The 13707-nt window shown below is 31.4% G+C and overlaps 1 protein-coding gene across 2 annotated transcripts in view; it reads left to right on the forward strand.

Annotated features, from left to right (window-relative positions):
- LOC106682380 (proton-coupled amino acid transporter-like protein CG1139) overlaps positions 1-13707 on the forward strand; it is a 59775-nt gene that overhangs the window by 17549 nt on the left and 28519 nt on the right. The window contains exons 1-2 of one of the 2 annotated variants that reach the window (XM_014423193.3): positions 3402-3498; positions 5067-5177. In XM_014423193.3, coding sequence (XP_014278679.1) covers positions 3443-3498; positions 5067-5177 — 167 coding nt within the window. In that variant the 5' untranslated portion in view covers positions 3402-3442. Of the gene's footprint in view, positions 1-3401; positions 3499-5066; positions 5178-13707 lie in introns of those variants that run through there. The other variant, XM_014423194.3, reaches the window with a different exon arrangement.

A 13707-nucleotide genomic window follows, 5' to 3' on the forward strand; every position in this document is an offset into this window, starting at 1 on the left:
GATACCCTGACCAGGTATAGGGGCAGATGACGAAACACCTTAATAATACCCAGGATTGTCAATAAATAGCAAAACGAAAATAAAAATAACAACTAAACAAATCTAGAAATATGTATCTGATCTCCTACAAGTTTTGAACATCTATAACAAAAAGATTAAACGAATAAATAACAAAGAGACCGAAAGATAAACAAGAACATAAAATCTAACATATTTTTTTGATTTCAAATATTGCAATCTATGTCTATTATTTAATTAATATTTAGTCAAAAATAGTTAGAGAGACAGATTGGAATGGCTTTTATCATTCCTACACATCTCATGAAAGTTAAATCTCTTTTAAATAAATTATCCCTCAGCTATATAAAGATCACAAAAAAAAATTATTTAAAACAAATGATACATATTAACAACCTGTGCTCGTCAAAATATTTTAGTCCCGGTAAAAAAAATTAAGTTGTTTCTTCTGCGGTATTGTATAATCATCCCAAATTGCGGTTTTTGGTTATGATAATGTTTATGAAAATTACACACATATTTTTAAATGTTGATGTTTACAAGTTACTCATTAGAATTTTTTTGTCCTTCTTTTTTTTTCCTATTTATTCAGACTATTGAAAGAAATAGTGTTTATACGCTACGTTTTTACAGCTGGTGATTCTCAACCGCTGAACCCGAACCAGATATCACTTTAAAAAAATTTCAGAGTAAAAATCCATTGCATTTGATTACTAACTGTTAAAATTGCTTGGTAATATTGAACAATCAATAATAACAAGAAGAGTACCAGCAAATTTGGTGAGTGCAATCAAATCAGTTTACCAAGACCCAAAGGAATTAAATCAAGGATATAGCCTAAGCTCACTACTATTTGTCCTCATTATGGATGAGATGTGGAAGGTGTGGAAAAGGAAATGCCCAAGGGCACTAATAGGTTTTTGGAACCTAACTCCAGTACTGGCTCAAACGTATATAAATCTTACTGATAGCTGACTATGAAGAGGCTCTTTAGACATACTTGGATGAATGGAATGAGGAACTGAAGATAAGAGGCTTGCAAAACTCTAATAAAAGTAAAATCATGCGTGTCGGAAGAGAAAACGCAGTCTAGGGTTTTGTGTAATGGTGAACCCCTAGAACTTACGAATACTTATACGTATCTAGGGACCATTATAAGTAAAGATGGTAAAATAGACCAGGAGGTTCTAAATCGAGTGGAGAAGGCCAATGGAGTGTACCATCAGATTTCCAAACCCTTATAGACAAGCAAAAAGTAAGTAGAGATGTCAAATTACGGATATTTAAATCCCTGTTCCTCCCAGTTCTCCTGTGTGGCTCTGAAAGCTGGACTGCCCTCGACTAGCACGTAGGTAGGATAACATCTGTAGAAATGAGATTCCTCCGAAGGAGTTGGTAAGACCAGGAAAGAGTCTGTCAGAAATTTGTGCGCGACACCATGCAAGAGCGGCAACTAAAATGTTATGGATACGTCTGTAGAATGGACGATACTAGAACAGCCAGGTGGTATTTGGAAGTAAGACCGGAAGGAAAACTGCCTCGTGGCAGACCAAGGTGCATGTACTTTTGAATACATTGGAAAACTAGGGGCAGCAAGAGGGCGCACCATCCTGGAGATGAGAAGACTTGCCAGGGACAGGGGTAGGTGGGCTAGATGGACTGAGACTGCAAGCTAGAAGAAGAAGAAAGTTATGCTGAATAGATAATGTTAAAATGATAAAGCAGGGAATAATTAAATCATGGTTATATATCATTGATGATTATTATAATTATAATGTCGATTTTATATAAGATTATGAAAATATAAATAATTCGTTACTAATTACCCAATTAACTATCCATTAATCGTATTGTACATTTGGTCTGACGACTAGTTTGGCGGTATACATATCTATTTTCACAGGATTTTACTAAAAGAGGTTTTTAAATTATTAACACTGTTTCTGTTGACAGCCAATTTATAAACTCATAGTTGCTGTATGTTTACTCTTTGTTCGAAATAGATGTCGAATATTAAATTCAGCCACGGATGCCATATGCCCGAAATCAATTTTAAACATTAATGGTATACAATTATCTTTTCAATAAAGCTTTAAAATAATCTTGATAGTCAGTGTTTGTTTGATTCATCACAATTCTGAATCCTTGAAAACAACTCTGCATTCGATAACCCAGTTTACATTCTGTATGCTTTATTTGGGTCATGGTACATCCACATACAAATATTATTCTTGTATATAAATGTTAAAATTCATATAGGTTAATCCAGAAAAAGCAATACCATCTCTATGCAGATATCCTTCATCTTAAAGTGAGGTCCACATCCTTTCTATTTTTAGTTGAGACACTGTATTGTTTATTTACTTGACGTGATAAGAAGGAATGCGAGTTTTTTCCCCTTGGCCTGTTAAAGAACAGTTAAGCATATCCAAGTTGGGCAGGTCAGTGTCCTAAACTCTCTGGGATCTTAAACCGGTTTCTTTGGCTCACAGAAGTGCAGCAGATGATAAATCTCTGATCGCATACGTATTATATAATGTTTATGAATCGGCATTAGCTTTATGAACTAGATTTAACCTTAGGTTGTTTTTAATTAGTATGCATTTATTAGTAAGTCGTGGTAAGTCAAGTATTTATTAGTAAGATAATAAGTTAAGTATTTATTAGTAAGAAGTGGTAAGTTATTGTATGCGAGTTGCAATGGAAAAATAGAAAAAAGATATTTTCGTGATTTTCATGAGGGAGGAAAAGACATAAGAAATTAAAGGTGTTTAATAAATTGAAAGTAAATGAAATGAAATGAAATAGCCTTTTATTTATGTAATAAATTAAAATTATACAAAATAAAATATAAAGATTTAAAGAAGATATAGAGAAAAAAAAAAGAAATAAATAAATTTATATATATAATAGTTGACAAAAAATTAACTTCTATCAATTTTCTTTCCATCTTTCTGTATCTTTCCTGCATAGGCCTTCCCTTTCGGGAGTCATAGTGAGCACTTCTCGGGGTGACCAGTCCTATTGGGAGGCGAGTTCTTTCCATTTCTCCTTCCAGACGTCCCTGCCCCTAGCAGCTCTCCACCAGAGGGGTCCTGGCATTCTCTTGAACATATCGCATCATCTTTTCTTTTGAAGTCCTCTTCTTCTTTGAAGGTCGTATGGAGTCCTTTCTGTGGCAATTTTTGACCATCTGTCATCTTCACACCGAATAAGATGCCCTGCCCATTTTCATTTGCTCAATCTTGTCATCTTGAGTGTTTCAGTGAGTCCTATTTCTTTCTAGATCCAAGCATTTTTTATTCGATTCCTTTTCCTCACATTCACAATGCTTCTTTCAATATTATTTTGCCACACCTGTAATTTTCTTTCCTGATCTATAGTCAGTGACCACGCTTGGCATCCATAAGTGACCACTGGGCTAATGCATCTATCGAAGACCAGCTGTTTACTTCGGGACCTGCTCGTGCTGTACTTCAGGTACCCCGATTGTATTTTTAAATTATAATAAATTATTGTGGAATAGAGGTGGTTGGAAATTGTGAGACCTTTCAGATTATGAATATGGATATATTTTATAAGACCAAGAATTAATTCCCTGGAGGGGCAGATTGTGGTTAGTGTGTTAATTGAATAATTATTTGGATTATATAAGATAATAAAAGAACATGGAGTGATCTCATATATTAGGACATAGCTAATCTGATGTGTAACGCCTTCGCCGCCGCCGCGGTGACGTCTTCTAGTCGCTTTCCTCGTCAAGGTGTGCGATGGGCGAAATATGTCTTCGCCTGGTGCCAGAAATAAAGATAGGTCTGTCTCGATCGGACTGGGCAGCAAGTCCTCGACTCTAGTGTGATGGTAGGGGCAGGCCAGGTTCTATCTTGCATGCCACGATAGATAATTTGGGCGGCGTCTTCGGAGTCTTCCGGTGTCCGCGGCAAGGGGGGCATCTGAAAATGAGACCCCCGACCCCAATTTTATAATAATTCAAAAAAGAACCGAAAAATTCGGATTATGTAAATCCGACACCAGCCTTATAAGATCAAATCTTGTTTTTCCCTTCATTATATGCCTAAGAGACCAAAACTTTTTCCAGCCGAGTGCCAATAATAAATTGAAAGTAATAAGCAACAAATTGAAAATAACGGATAAATAATTGAAACTTTAAAATACTCTATTAATAGAGTTTTTAATTAATTGTGGAACTATTTAAATTTTATTTTAATAATTATAACGTATTTTGTGGGGAAATGGAAAAATATATTTGGGATCAGCTCGTAGTGGCAGAAACAAATTCTAAGCTAGTTCTACGAACAGCAAAGTAATATCTTTAGGACAGTTGTGTACTCTCCACTATTGACCGCTCGCTGACATGCGAGTAGAAGAATGGTTCTAAAACGTCTTCCTCTGCCAATTTAACTTGGCCTCATCCAAACAAAATCGTCTGCTTCAATTTCATTAAAAAAGAATCCCTTCATTCTTAATTTTCATTCGATCTATCTAGTCTTATATCTATGAGAGGCTGTGAGAAACATAATATTTTAGAGTAAAATAATAATTCGTTACGCAGTTGATTTTGTATCCATGATCTTAGGAAGCAGTGTGTATTAAAATTTTAAAGGTCCGTTACTTCTAAAATACCTCACCGAAAAATTAAATTATTAATTCGAAATTTATCCAACTATTTCCGGACTTTGAATCATTGTGATTCTGTGGTAATTTTTTATGTATCTGTTGAAATTGTATATTTTTAAAAATTTTATTTACTAAATGATGAACATAACTAATTATATTGTCAATCCTGATGGCTTTTTAAACGTATGTCGTGCTTGTGGAGGCACAAAAAAGATGAGCTGATTTTACAAAGAAATTCGTGATTCAAATGCATCACCACTAAGAATTATTCATGAGGTAACAAATCCGGTACTGCTACATTCATGAAAGATCACTTCTTGCTATTCGTAATTCAGTTTCTTCCATTTTCCTATTTTCTTTCCATCAAATAACATTTTGTAATCTCACAGATTTTTTTTTTTTTTTTTCAGAACTAAAATACTATCGGTCATAAGAAGCATACGAAGCACTGAACCACAAAAGACCAATGACGATGTGGAAAGCACTAAAGGCACTGAACCACCAACGAGTCCTAGAACAACGTAAGTTAGATATTTTATATCATATACGTATTATATATTATTTATAACTGTAACTAATTTTTTTAACACGATTTGAATCGTGTTAAAGTTTAATTTTGATTTTTCCTTGGAGGCAAAATATAGTTGACAGTATAGGCTATATTTGGGACTCCTGGTATATCAATAGGCCATAAATAATCATTTGGGTTAATGCCTCATATTCCTCCTTAACTTAATGAGATTTCCTTATTTTATTTTGAAATCATATCTACAGACAAAATTTCAGGCCAACTGATCGGATATTAAGCGGTCTATAGTTGCACAAACCTTACGTAGGCCATGTATGGGCAACTTACCTCAAAACCTTGGTTCTTAGTAATTTTCTAGTAGGTACTAAACTTCGACCATGGTTAAGAATTAATTAAAATGAATGAAATAATAGTTAAAATTCAATTAGCTTTACATCAACGTAAGGATATAATTAAGCGTTTCGTTCCTTAGTAGAAATAGTGATTCATATTAGAATCATAAATTCCAAAATAGACCGCTTTATTTTTCAGTGGGCACAATCACTAATTAAACTGCTTAACGAATCCTCATTTAGAACAATTAAAATTTTGTTTATACCTTCTCAAATCACTAGCTCACATTCAATATTAATAGACACTCAAAACCAAGGTCCTCCTTTTCGGGGCATGTCAGAACTCGGGGGATTCCCCCTGCACTTTCCTCTATACCTAACCATTACCATTAAAATACTTTGTAAGAGACGTGACCTCAACGAAGTGTTTGTGGTCACGAAAAAGTACGGCATGAAACTACTTTTTTGTCATTAAAAACAAGTTTTCATAAATGGTTTAACGTTAAAAAAAAAAATCATTTTGAAAAAAACCGACTGTGGGAATAACCCATCAGGCTCAAAAAAACAAAATAATCTTGCATATCTACTGAGACACATTGGGGGGAGGGGGTTGCTTGTATAGTTGAATTTAATGACTATTAAGTTTCCGTTAAGTGGGCGTCTTCCAAATCCGAACGAAATAGTACAAGAGCCGGGAAGAAAAAAGGCAGTTATATCACCCCAATTTTCGATTACTTTAATGAAAACTAGATATAATTACTAGTCAAAATTGATGAGTCTGTCAAGTATAGGTAGGGGGAATAAAAAATGATGGCTGTTACAAAACCTTAAAAAAACACTAATTTTTCATTTCTTCAAAGCTCTATATCTTAAAAAATACCAACAATACTAGAAAATCTAAGAGAACATTATTTGAAGAAGGGTAAATTTTCTGGAATATTAGCCCTGAAAGAGCTGTCTACGTCCAATAGTTTTCGAGATATAGCTTTTAAACTACTTTATAGCTCATTAAACTAGCTTTAATTTGAGTGCTAATAGACATCTGTATGTCAAATGATTTTGAGATATAAATTTTTTAAAATAAATTCACTAACTACTGATCTTTCAATAAATCCCATACAACATTTTTATGAAATGTTGCTTTTTAAAAAGCTATATCTCGAAAACTATTTAACGTAAATAACTCTATTAGAGCAAATTCAATCTTCTTTAAATGACATTCTCTTAGGTTTTCTTGTGTTGTTCCTACTTTTTAAGACATAGAGCTCCAAATGAAAAATTAGTTTTTTTATCGCTTAGACAGCCGCCATTTTTTATTCCCCCTACCTATACTTGCCAGACTCATAAAATTTCACTATTAATTTGTACATAGTTTTCATTAAAGTAATCAAAAATTGGGGTGATATAATTGCCTTTTTTCTCCTCTTGGGCTCTTGTACTAAAATGCCTGAGTCTTCCGACGAATCATTTTACTTTCTGTGTGTATGCACGTATTTATACAAGGATCATTCTGAATGTTTACAGGTACAGATGCCTGGAAAGAAATGATTTTTGTAAGGTGCATACTGGGACGGGTTTAACGCGTCTGTACAGGCATGTCGCGACCGAAACAAAACGAGCGCCAAAACTATAGCTTCGATAGAATTCGATATTGCTAAGTAGTGTATTTCCTGGCGGTATGATTATTGTTTAAATGTTGCTAATACATTAATTATTAATGTTTTGAGCAATCTGTAGTCAAGCTTAGTATTATTTTTTTTTTATTATCTGTTTATTAAAGTTTTGGCTGTTAAACAATTTGTTATGCTTCTCACGTTTCCTTCAAATATCGAAATCATTTTATATTTAGAATATGGATATTTGTATTAACAATACTTAGGATATATTACCAAACATTGATTGATAGGACCACCGTCCTGCGGAAAATAACCACAATACAGGTTAAGGTTTGCTCTACGTTATATTAACTGGAGTTTATTATTTTAATAAATAATAAAATAAAATAATTACTTTATTTATCCAAATTTATTAAAACAATTCCATGACTATATTTTACCATAGATGAGTAAAGAAGCAAATCTAATGTTTATTATAATCATACAACTCAAAACTTGAATATGACAATTTTTAACTACACAAAAGAGTTCAATGATAGTTCAGTCTTTATGATATAAAAAATCTGTAATAGAAATATTAAATGTTTTACTCAATTTATCTGCTTATATTTATTTGAGATGTGCATATATTAGTTTACGATTATTATTATCCATTTATTAGTTTTATTTTGTCATTTATGATTATTATTTACTTTATTTATATTTATTTAATATGTATGTATGGTGCAATTGGATACCTACAACCCTCATTACAACTTTCCTTGAGTGTAGCACATAGTATTATTTCAATTAAATTTTAAAAAAATATAATTAAAAATCTTTAAAATTTGAGTTTAGTTAATAAAAGAAACAATGTTCCTTTCTTTAAATCAAATAACGTACATAATGTATTTTAGATGTTTAGTTTTTAATGCATGGATAATTGCCTTGCTTTTGTATTGAATAAACTAAATATTTCAGGTTCTAAATAGGACTGAGTATTTAGTATTTAACCCGAAAAGACATCACCAATCCTCCGACTCTCCACAAAAGTACAAAATAGCTATTATTTGGTTTATATATGTGGGAAACTTATTTTCTCTCATTATTTATTTCTTATGTGAGTAACCTATTTTTTTCGTTTCCGGGATAGACAATACCCTCTATATCAATAGTAAAATTTTATAAATGATATATATTTTAAAGAAGAAACAAGTTTCTGTAAAGAACAGTTTTCGATTTTCAACAACTGCACGGTATTTAAAAAGGTGTGGTTTTATAGCTTCACATTCTACAAGGTAACATTTATCTTTAGCGGTATTAGTGAACGTGTAGCATTGTAAAACCGTTACAATAGAATAATTGTTTTTCAGTAAAATATAATTCTTTGATGGAACGTAACAAGCAAGTTATTAACAGGGAAATCGGTGGATTATTTCCTCTTTATATTAACCTTCACGGTGTTCAATCGCTGAAGGTGTTCACCTTCATCTGAGTGAAAAGCTATTTCAATTGAGTGGTTAGCTATTTACATATTAATGATACCTACTATAAAATACATTTTATTTGTTTTATGGGAAGTAAATGATTTTAAGATTCATTTATTTGAAATTAGCTAAAAAATAGATTAATAATTTAAATTTTTGTGTAATTTTATTGTTACGATAACTTAAGATATTTGTGCATTCAAACTAATTTAAAATAGTAGCTTATCTGTCTCAGTGAAATCCTTTTGTAGATTGAATTATTCTTGTTGCTCTTGTTTTAATGTAATTTCCATTTTAATTCAAGTTTATTGATAAAAGTTAACAGGTAGTACTGTTACCCAAATATTAATTATATCTGTAAGGGAAAAAAAATTATTTATTTATTTTTTTAAATTTATTTGATGTGATTTACAACTTTAAAAAATAATAAATACAATAAGTAAATTGGATGAATGTTCCAAACACTTGAAAATCTTGGGAAGGAACCAACCATTGGTGGTACTTCAAGAATTAATTTAAATTAGAAGGTCCCGTGGCCATCTTCTTTTCAGACGCCTCGGAGGATTATCAGAGATTGTTAAAGATCAGAGATTAAGAACTAATGGGTTAGGATGGGTAAGAAATTTGAAATGAAAAGACGCATCTGTTTTGGGCCAAATCTGCAACGAATGGGATGTTAAGGTGTTTGTTTGAGTTTATTTGTAACGTAATAAGGAGCATCAAGGGGATTTTTGAATTGTAAGGATAGGATGCGGGGGGAATTTGATGGTTTGGTAGAGCCCCAGAGTTCAATTCCATATGTCCAAATTGGTCTGATTATCATAGTGTATAATAATTTTTTGAATGGGAAGTGTAGATTGTTTGTCAAGTTGGTGTTGTAGCAATCGAAATCTAGGAGCAGTTTCTTGTCGTTTCATTCTTTTGTGTGGATTCCAAGTAAGTCTCTTGTCAAGATGGAGTCCTAAGTATCAAATCTATTCAACAGGCGTTAGTGGAGTATTTAGAAAGGATACTGTAGGACAGGAGGATAGAGGTTTACGACGGAGAGTAAAGGTGATGGTGGGATTTGTCAGGATTTATTTTAATTCTCCAGTTTTGACACCATTCTTCAATAGATGTTATGTGTGCCTGTAGTGTTTGTAATGCATTAGTAGGGTCGTTGTTTACAGCAGTATACATGTGTCATCAGCGTATGTTGTTAGGACTGTAGGGTGGGTTGGGATGTCAGCTGTATAAACCGTATAAAGAATGCGTATAAAGAATCTTATAGTACTTATAGCGAGAGATCAGCCGTAGTTTGTGATGAAGATCCGCTTTCTATCTCTAAAAGTTTGGATCGCATCCAGATGGAATTTATACGAGACCACGTTGGAGGCTTACTTCTTCGCCTTAATTTTTTTTTCTATTTATTTATAAAAATTTACAACTATATTTACAAAAAAACACATCAAAAGTAAATTTGATGTAATATAAAAATGGAGTGATATAGGCATGAAGAGAAACTACCCAGTGCTAGCACTCTAATCACATTTTTGCACTAGAAGGTCTCGAGGCCATCTTCTTTTCAAGCGCCTCGGAGGATACTTAAAACGTTAAGGGATCACTTTTGCATCTCAAAACTGAAATTCTGGTTCACATGCGGCCTTTTGGGTTAACTTTTTATTCGTAGTGTACTCATGAAATGTAAATTTGACCCTCTTACACTTGCTAGATATCTGTAGAATTAACCCCACAAATGTCACAAATGATCAGCTAGGGGTAAAACTAAATATTGCTTCTTTTTGATGCCTATTAAAAATTCTTACATAAATATTTTTTTTTATCTTGATTTGAGTCAATCCCAAACTATTTAACTAGCATCGAACAAAAATAAATGAAGTTATGTTGACACAAATGAATTTAAGTTTGATACAACTAAATATAAAAACTGACTAGCTGATGTGGTGCCCGGTTCGGTGTTTTTACATATCGTTATTGGATTCGGGAGCCCAGGTATTTTTTTTTTAATTTAAAAAAGAAGCGATGTTCTTTTGATTATAAAAATGTTTTGGCAACCCTAACTCTGTTTGAGTTACTTCTATAAAAAAAAAACCTTTTTTTCAGCTGCCCTTTTTTCAACTCTTCAGGACTTCTTTCTTATCCAACATAGTAAATTGTCTAAGACTTAGTAATCAGTTTTCCTATAAACTTTTCTTATCTAAAATTTTTATTGTTGAAAATCCAATATAAGGAATATAACAACTAAAACATCCAATTTTAGCATCTTAATTTACCAAACCGATGTTTTAATCACTTACTGTTTATTTTGTTTCTCTATACTGTTTCCATTACCAGGACTTAACTTTTTACCATCTTTGTGATTGTGATTATCATTATATTACAATACTTGTGAATTTGATTATTACACCTGACATGTTTTTACTTGTTTTAGGCTGAAAGAAATATTTGTGGAAACAGCTCCTAATGTATTACTTTTTAAAACATGCAATAATTAATGAATAGATATTTTTACTTTGACTTACAACTCAATTAAATATCTCGTAAGTTGAAGTTAAGTCCAGTGGTGCAAAAATGAGGCATATTTTAAAACTTTTAAATTTATTTCATATAATAATTTGGTATTATCTTCACATGCATTGAGTACTGAGCCAATAGAAAGAATGAAAAAAGAAGGGATTTGATTTTGTTTATAAAAATTCATGCTAGGGTTGACCATGTTCCAGATAATTCGTGAAAAAATAAAAGACGCATGTACTCTAAGTTTTTTTAATGCCTGACTTAAGCTCACTTCCTATCAGGACTTCTGATATAACCTTTAGTTGGTATTACTGAGAATGTGTATAAAAGTTTTAAAAAAAACAGGATTTAATTTAGTATATAAAAAAGTTAAGGCTAGATTTAACTGTGTTCGAAATATTTATTAAAAGAGATACCTTTTAACTTATTTATCACATCATTTGATACCACATTCACTAGACATCAATAAATTATTTTACATAATTAAAAAATCAAGGATTTTATTTTAGATATAAATATTTTAAGATAGGGATGGCCCTTCTCCTGATATTTATTTGAAACCAAATTATCTCATTATTTCAAGTTCCTGAATCAAATTTGTATTTTATTTATTAAGGTCATCGATATTGACTTTTAAAATTTCTGCTTATGATCACCTTCTGTGGCGTTATAAAATCAAAATTCTCAGTTGTGATAAATGTCTGTTAGTGGACACTCTTAAACGTTAAGGATATTTGCACATTGTGATTATATTAGTTAACTAGTGACTAAGATAGAAGATAATTTTGTATATCGATCTATATTTGCAGTTATCGACCCCTGAGTAACTATAATAATCGATCAGTCGAAGTAACCTTGGTGGAAGTAGGATTACCAACTTATTATAACAACTTTTATAACAGAATTTTATTATTTATGATTTATTGACTGATTTTATATCTTTTCTATGTTGATATATCTGTTCCAGTTTGTTTATTTTTATTCCGTATGTAGGAATTGCTTTCTCCAGCGTCAAACCTCATTAGTTGTTAAGATTTTTTTTTTTTAGTATTTTTCCTTTGTTCATATTAAGCAATTTTTATTTGTAAAATTAAATTATCAAATACACTTTGCTTTATCAGCTGAGAGGGTATTTTTTTGTTAACCTTTCTATATCCCTTTCATTTTTCGTATCAGTTTTAAATTCATAAATGTATTTTTGAGATGAAGCGTATATCATTATTTCTTTTACATTTTCTTTTATTATATTTAAACTTATTTCAGATCTTGGAGCAACCGTGTCTATGGACCACAATCTCGTTTTGCACGATTAAAATTAAAACACCTCGGCAACAAAACAGTGTTAGGTTTTCTCAGGGAATGAGATTGGAATTTTTAATTGCGAAAAGCTCTTCGCACTTAGTTTCAGGGACACTAATATTGGTTTTAAATATAGTAATTCTTTATGTAAAGTTTTTCACCACGATTTTCAAAATTTATTATTGGTTCTGAAATATCAAATTTTTCATGATTAACATAATAGAATACACCTAAGAGCATTGGGGTTAGAGGTGGAGTAAAGTGATTGGCAATATGGACACAATAACCAGCCTCAGGAATTCAGTCACTCTTCATTCCAAATGAAAGGAAAACTCCTTTTATTGTTTTATCCTTTCTCTCTTAGCAGTAAGGCCAATTTAAAAACTAGGTCTTTTAATATAAATATTCGTTTATAGAACATGAACTTAACCATTTCGTTTATAAAAACGAATCGTTGTATTAAAAATTTAAAAAGAATTTTATTTCAAAATTCTTCCTCCAATCTTCCGTTTGGTTTTTATTTTAATTTTAAATATTATCATTTTATAACTATTTCAGTTAAAATACTCTCAAAATTCAATATAATTTTTTTCTTAACACTTGTTCATTGATGTCAAATGAAGGTAATATCAAGTCCTGATGAATAGTAAGTGAACTTCAGGCACCCGATAAAAACTGAAAACAAAAATGCATCCTGATGCTAGAAAAAATATTTTATGTAAACAATTAAGAAGTATTAAAACTCTACAAAAATACCCACAAAAAGGCTACTACCAAAAAAACTTCACCTTTTTTATACACCTAATATTTTCGATGTAATCTCCCTTTAAAAATAGTGTATTTTTGATTATTTGATCTGCTAAGCTTCTTTTCTAAGTAAAATGGCTGATTTGTCATACATCATGTCTTGTATGAAATATAACAAGAATCAGAACCGATTTTTATAGCATTCAGTTCGATCGAAAATGTCTAGATACATAGCAATCGGTCTGTGACAATCAATGTGGTTTTCCAAGTTAATGACGTTGTTTAGGTTTCTTTGAAAAAATCGCTTGTTTTTATTATTTTATGCATATGGTCAAGGTTGTATTGCGAATTTAATATTAAAAGCCGTAGTAAATAAAATATGAGCTTATTTTTTAAACTTTGGAGTTCCATCAATGGATAGATTCTCCACATGTGTGTATTATGCTATTATATAACAAACATAAAATTTACTGGTTGTATTTATTATAATACATATTGTATTTATTATTATAAAATCAATAAATAAATTTTAAGAAATAAGAAAT

This window comes from Halyomorpha halys, unplaced genomic scaffold, assembly GCF_000696795.3.
Source record: "Halyomorpha halys isolate HHAL.00 unplaced genomic scaffold, Hhal_1.1 Scaffold409.1, whole genome shotgun sequence".
In the NCBI taxonomy this organism is placed as follows: domain Eukaryota; kingdom Metazoa; phylum Arthropoda; class Insecta; order Hemiptera; family Pentatomidae; genus Halyomorpha; species Halyomorpha halys.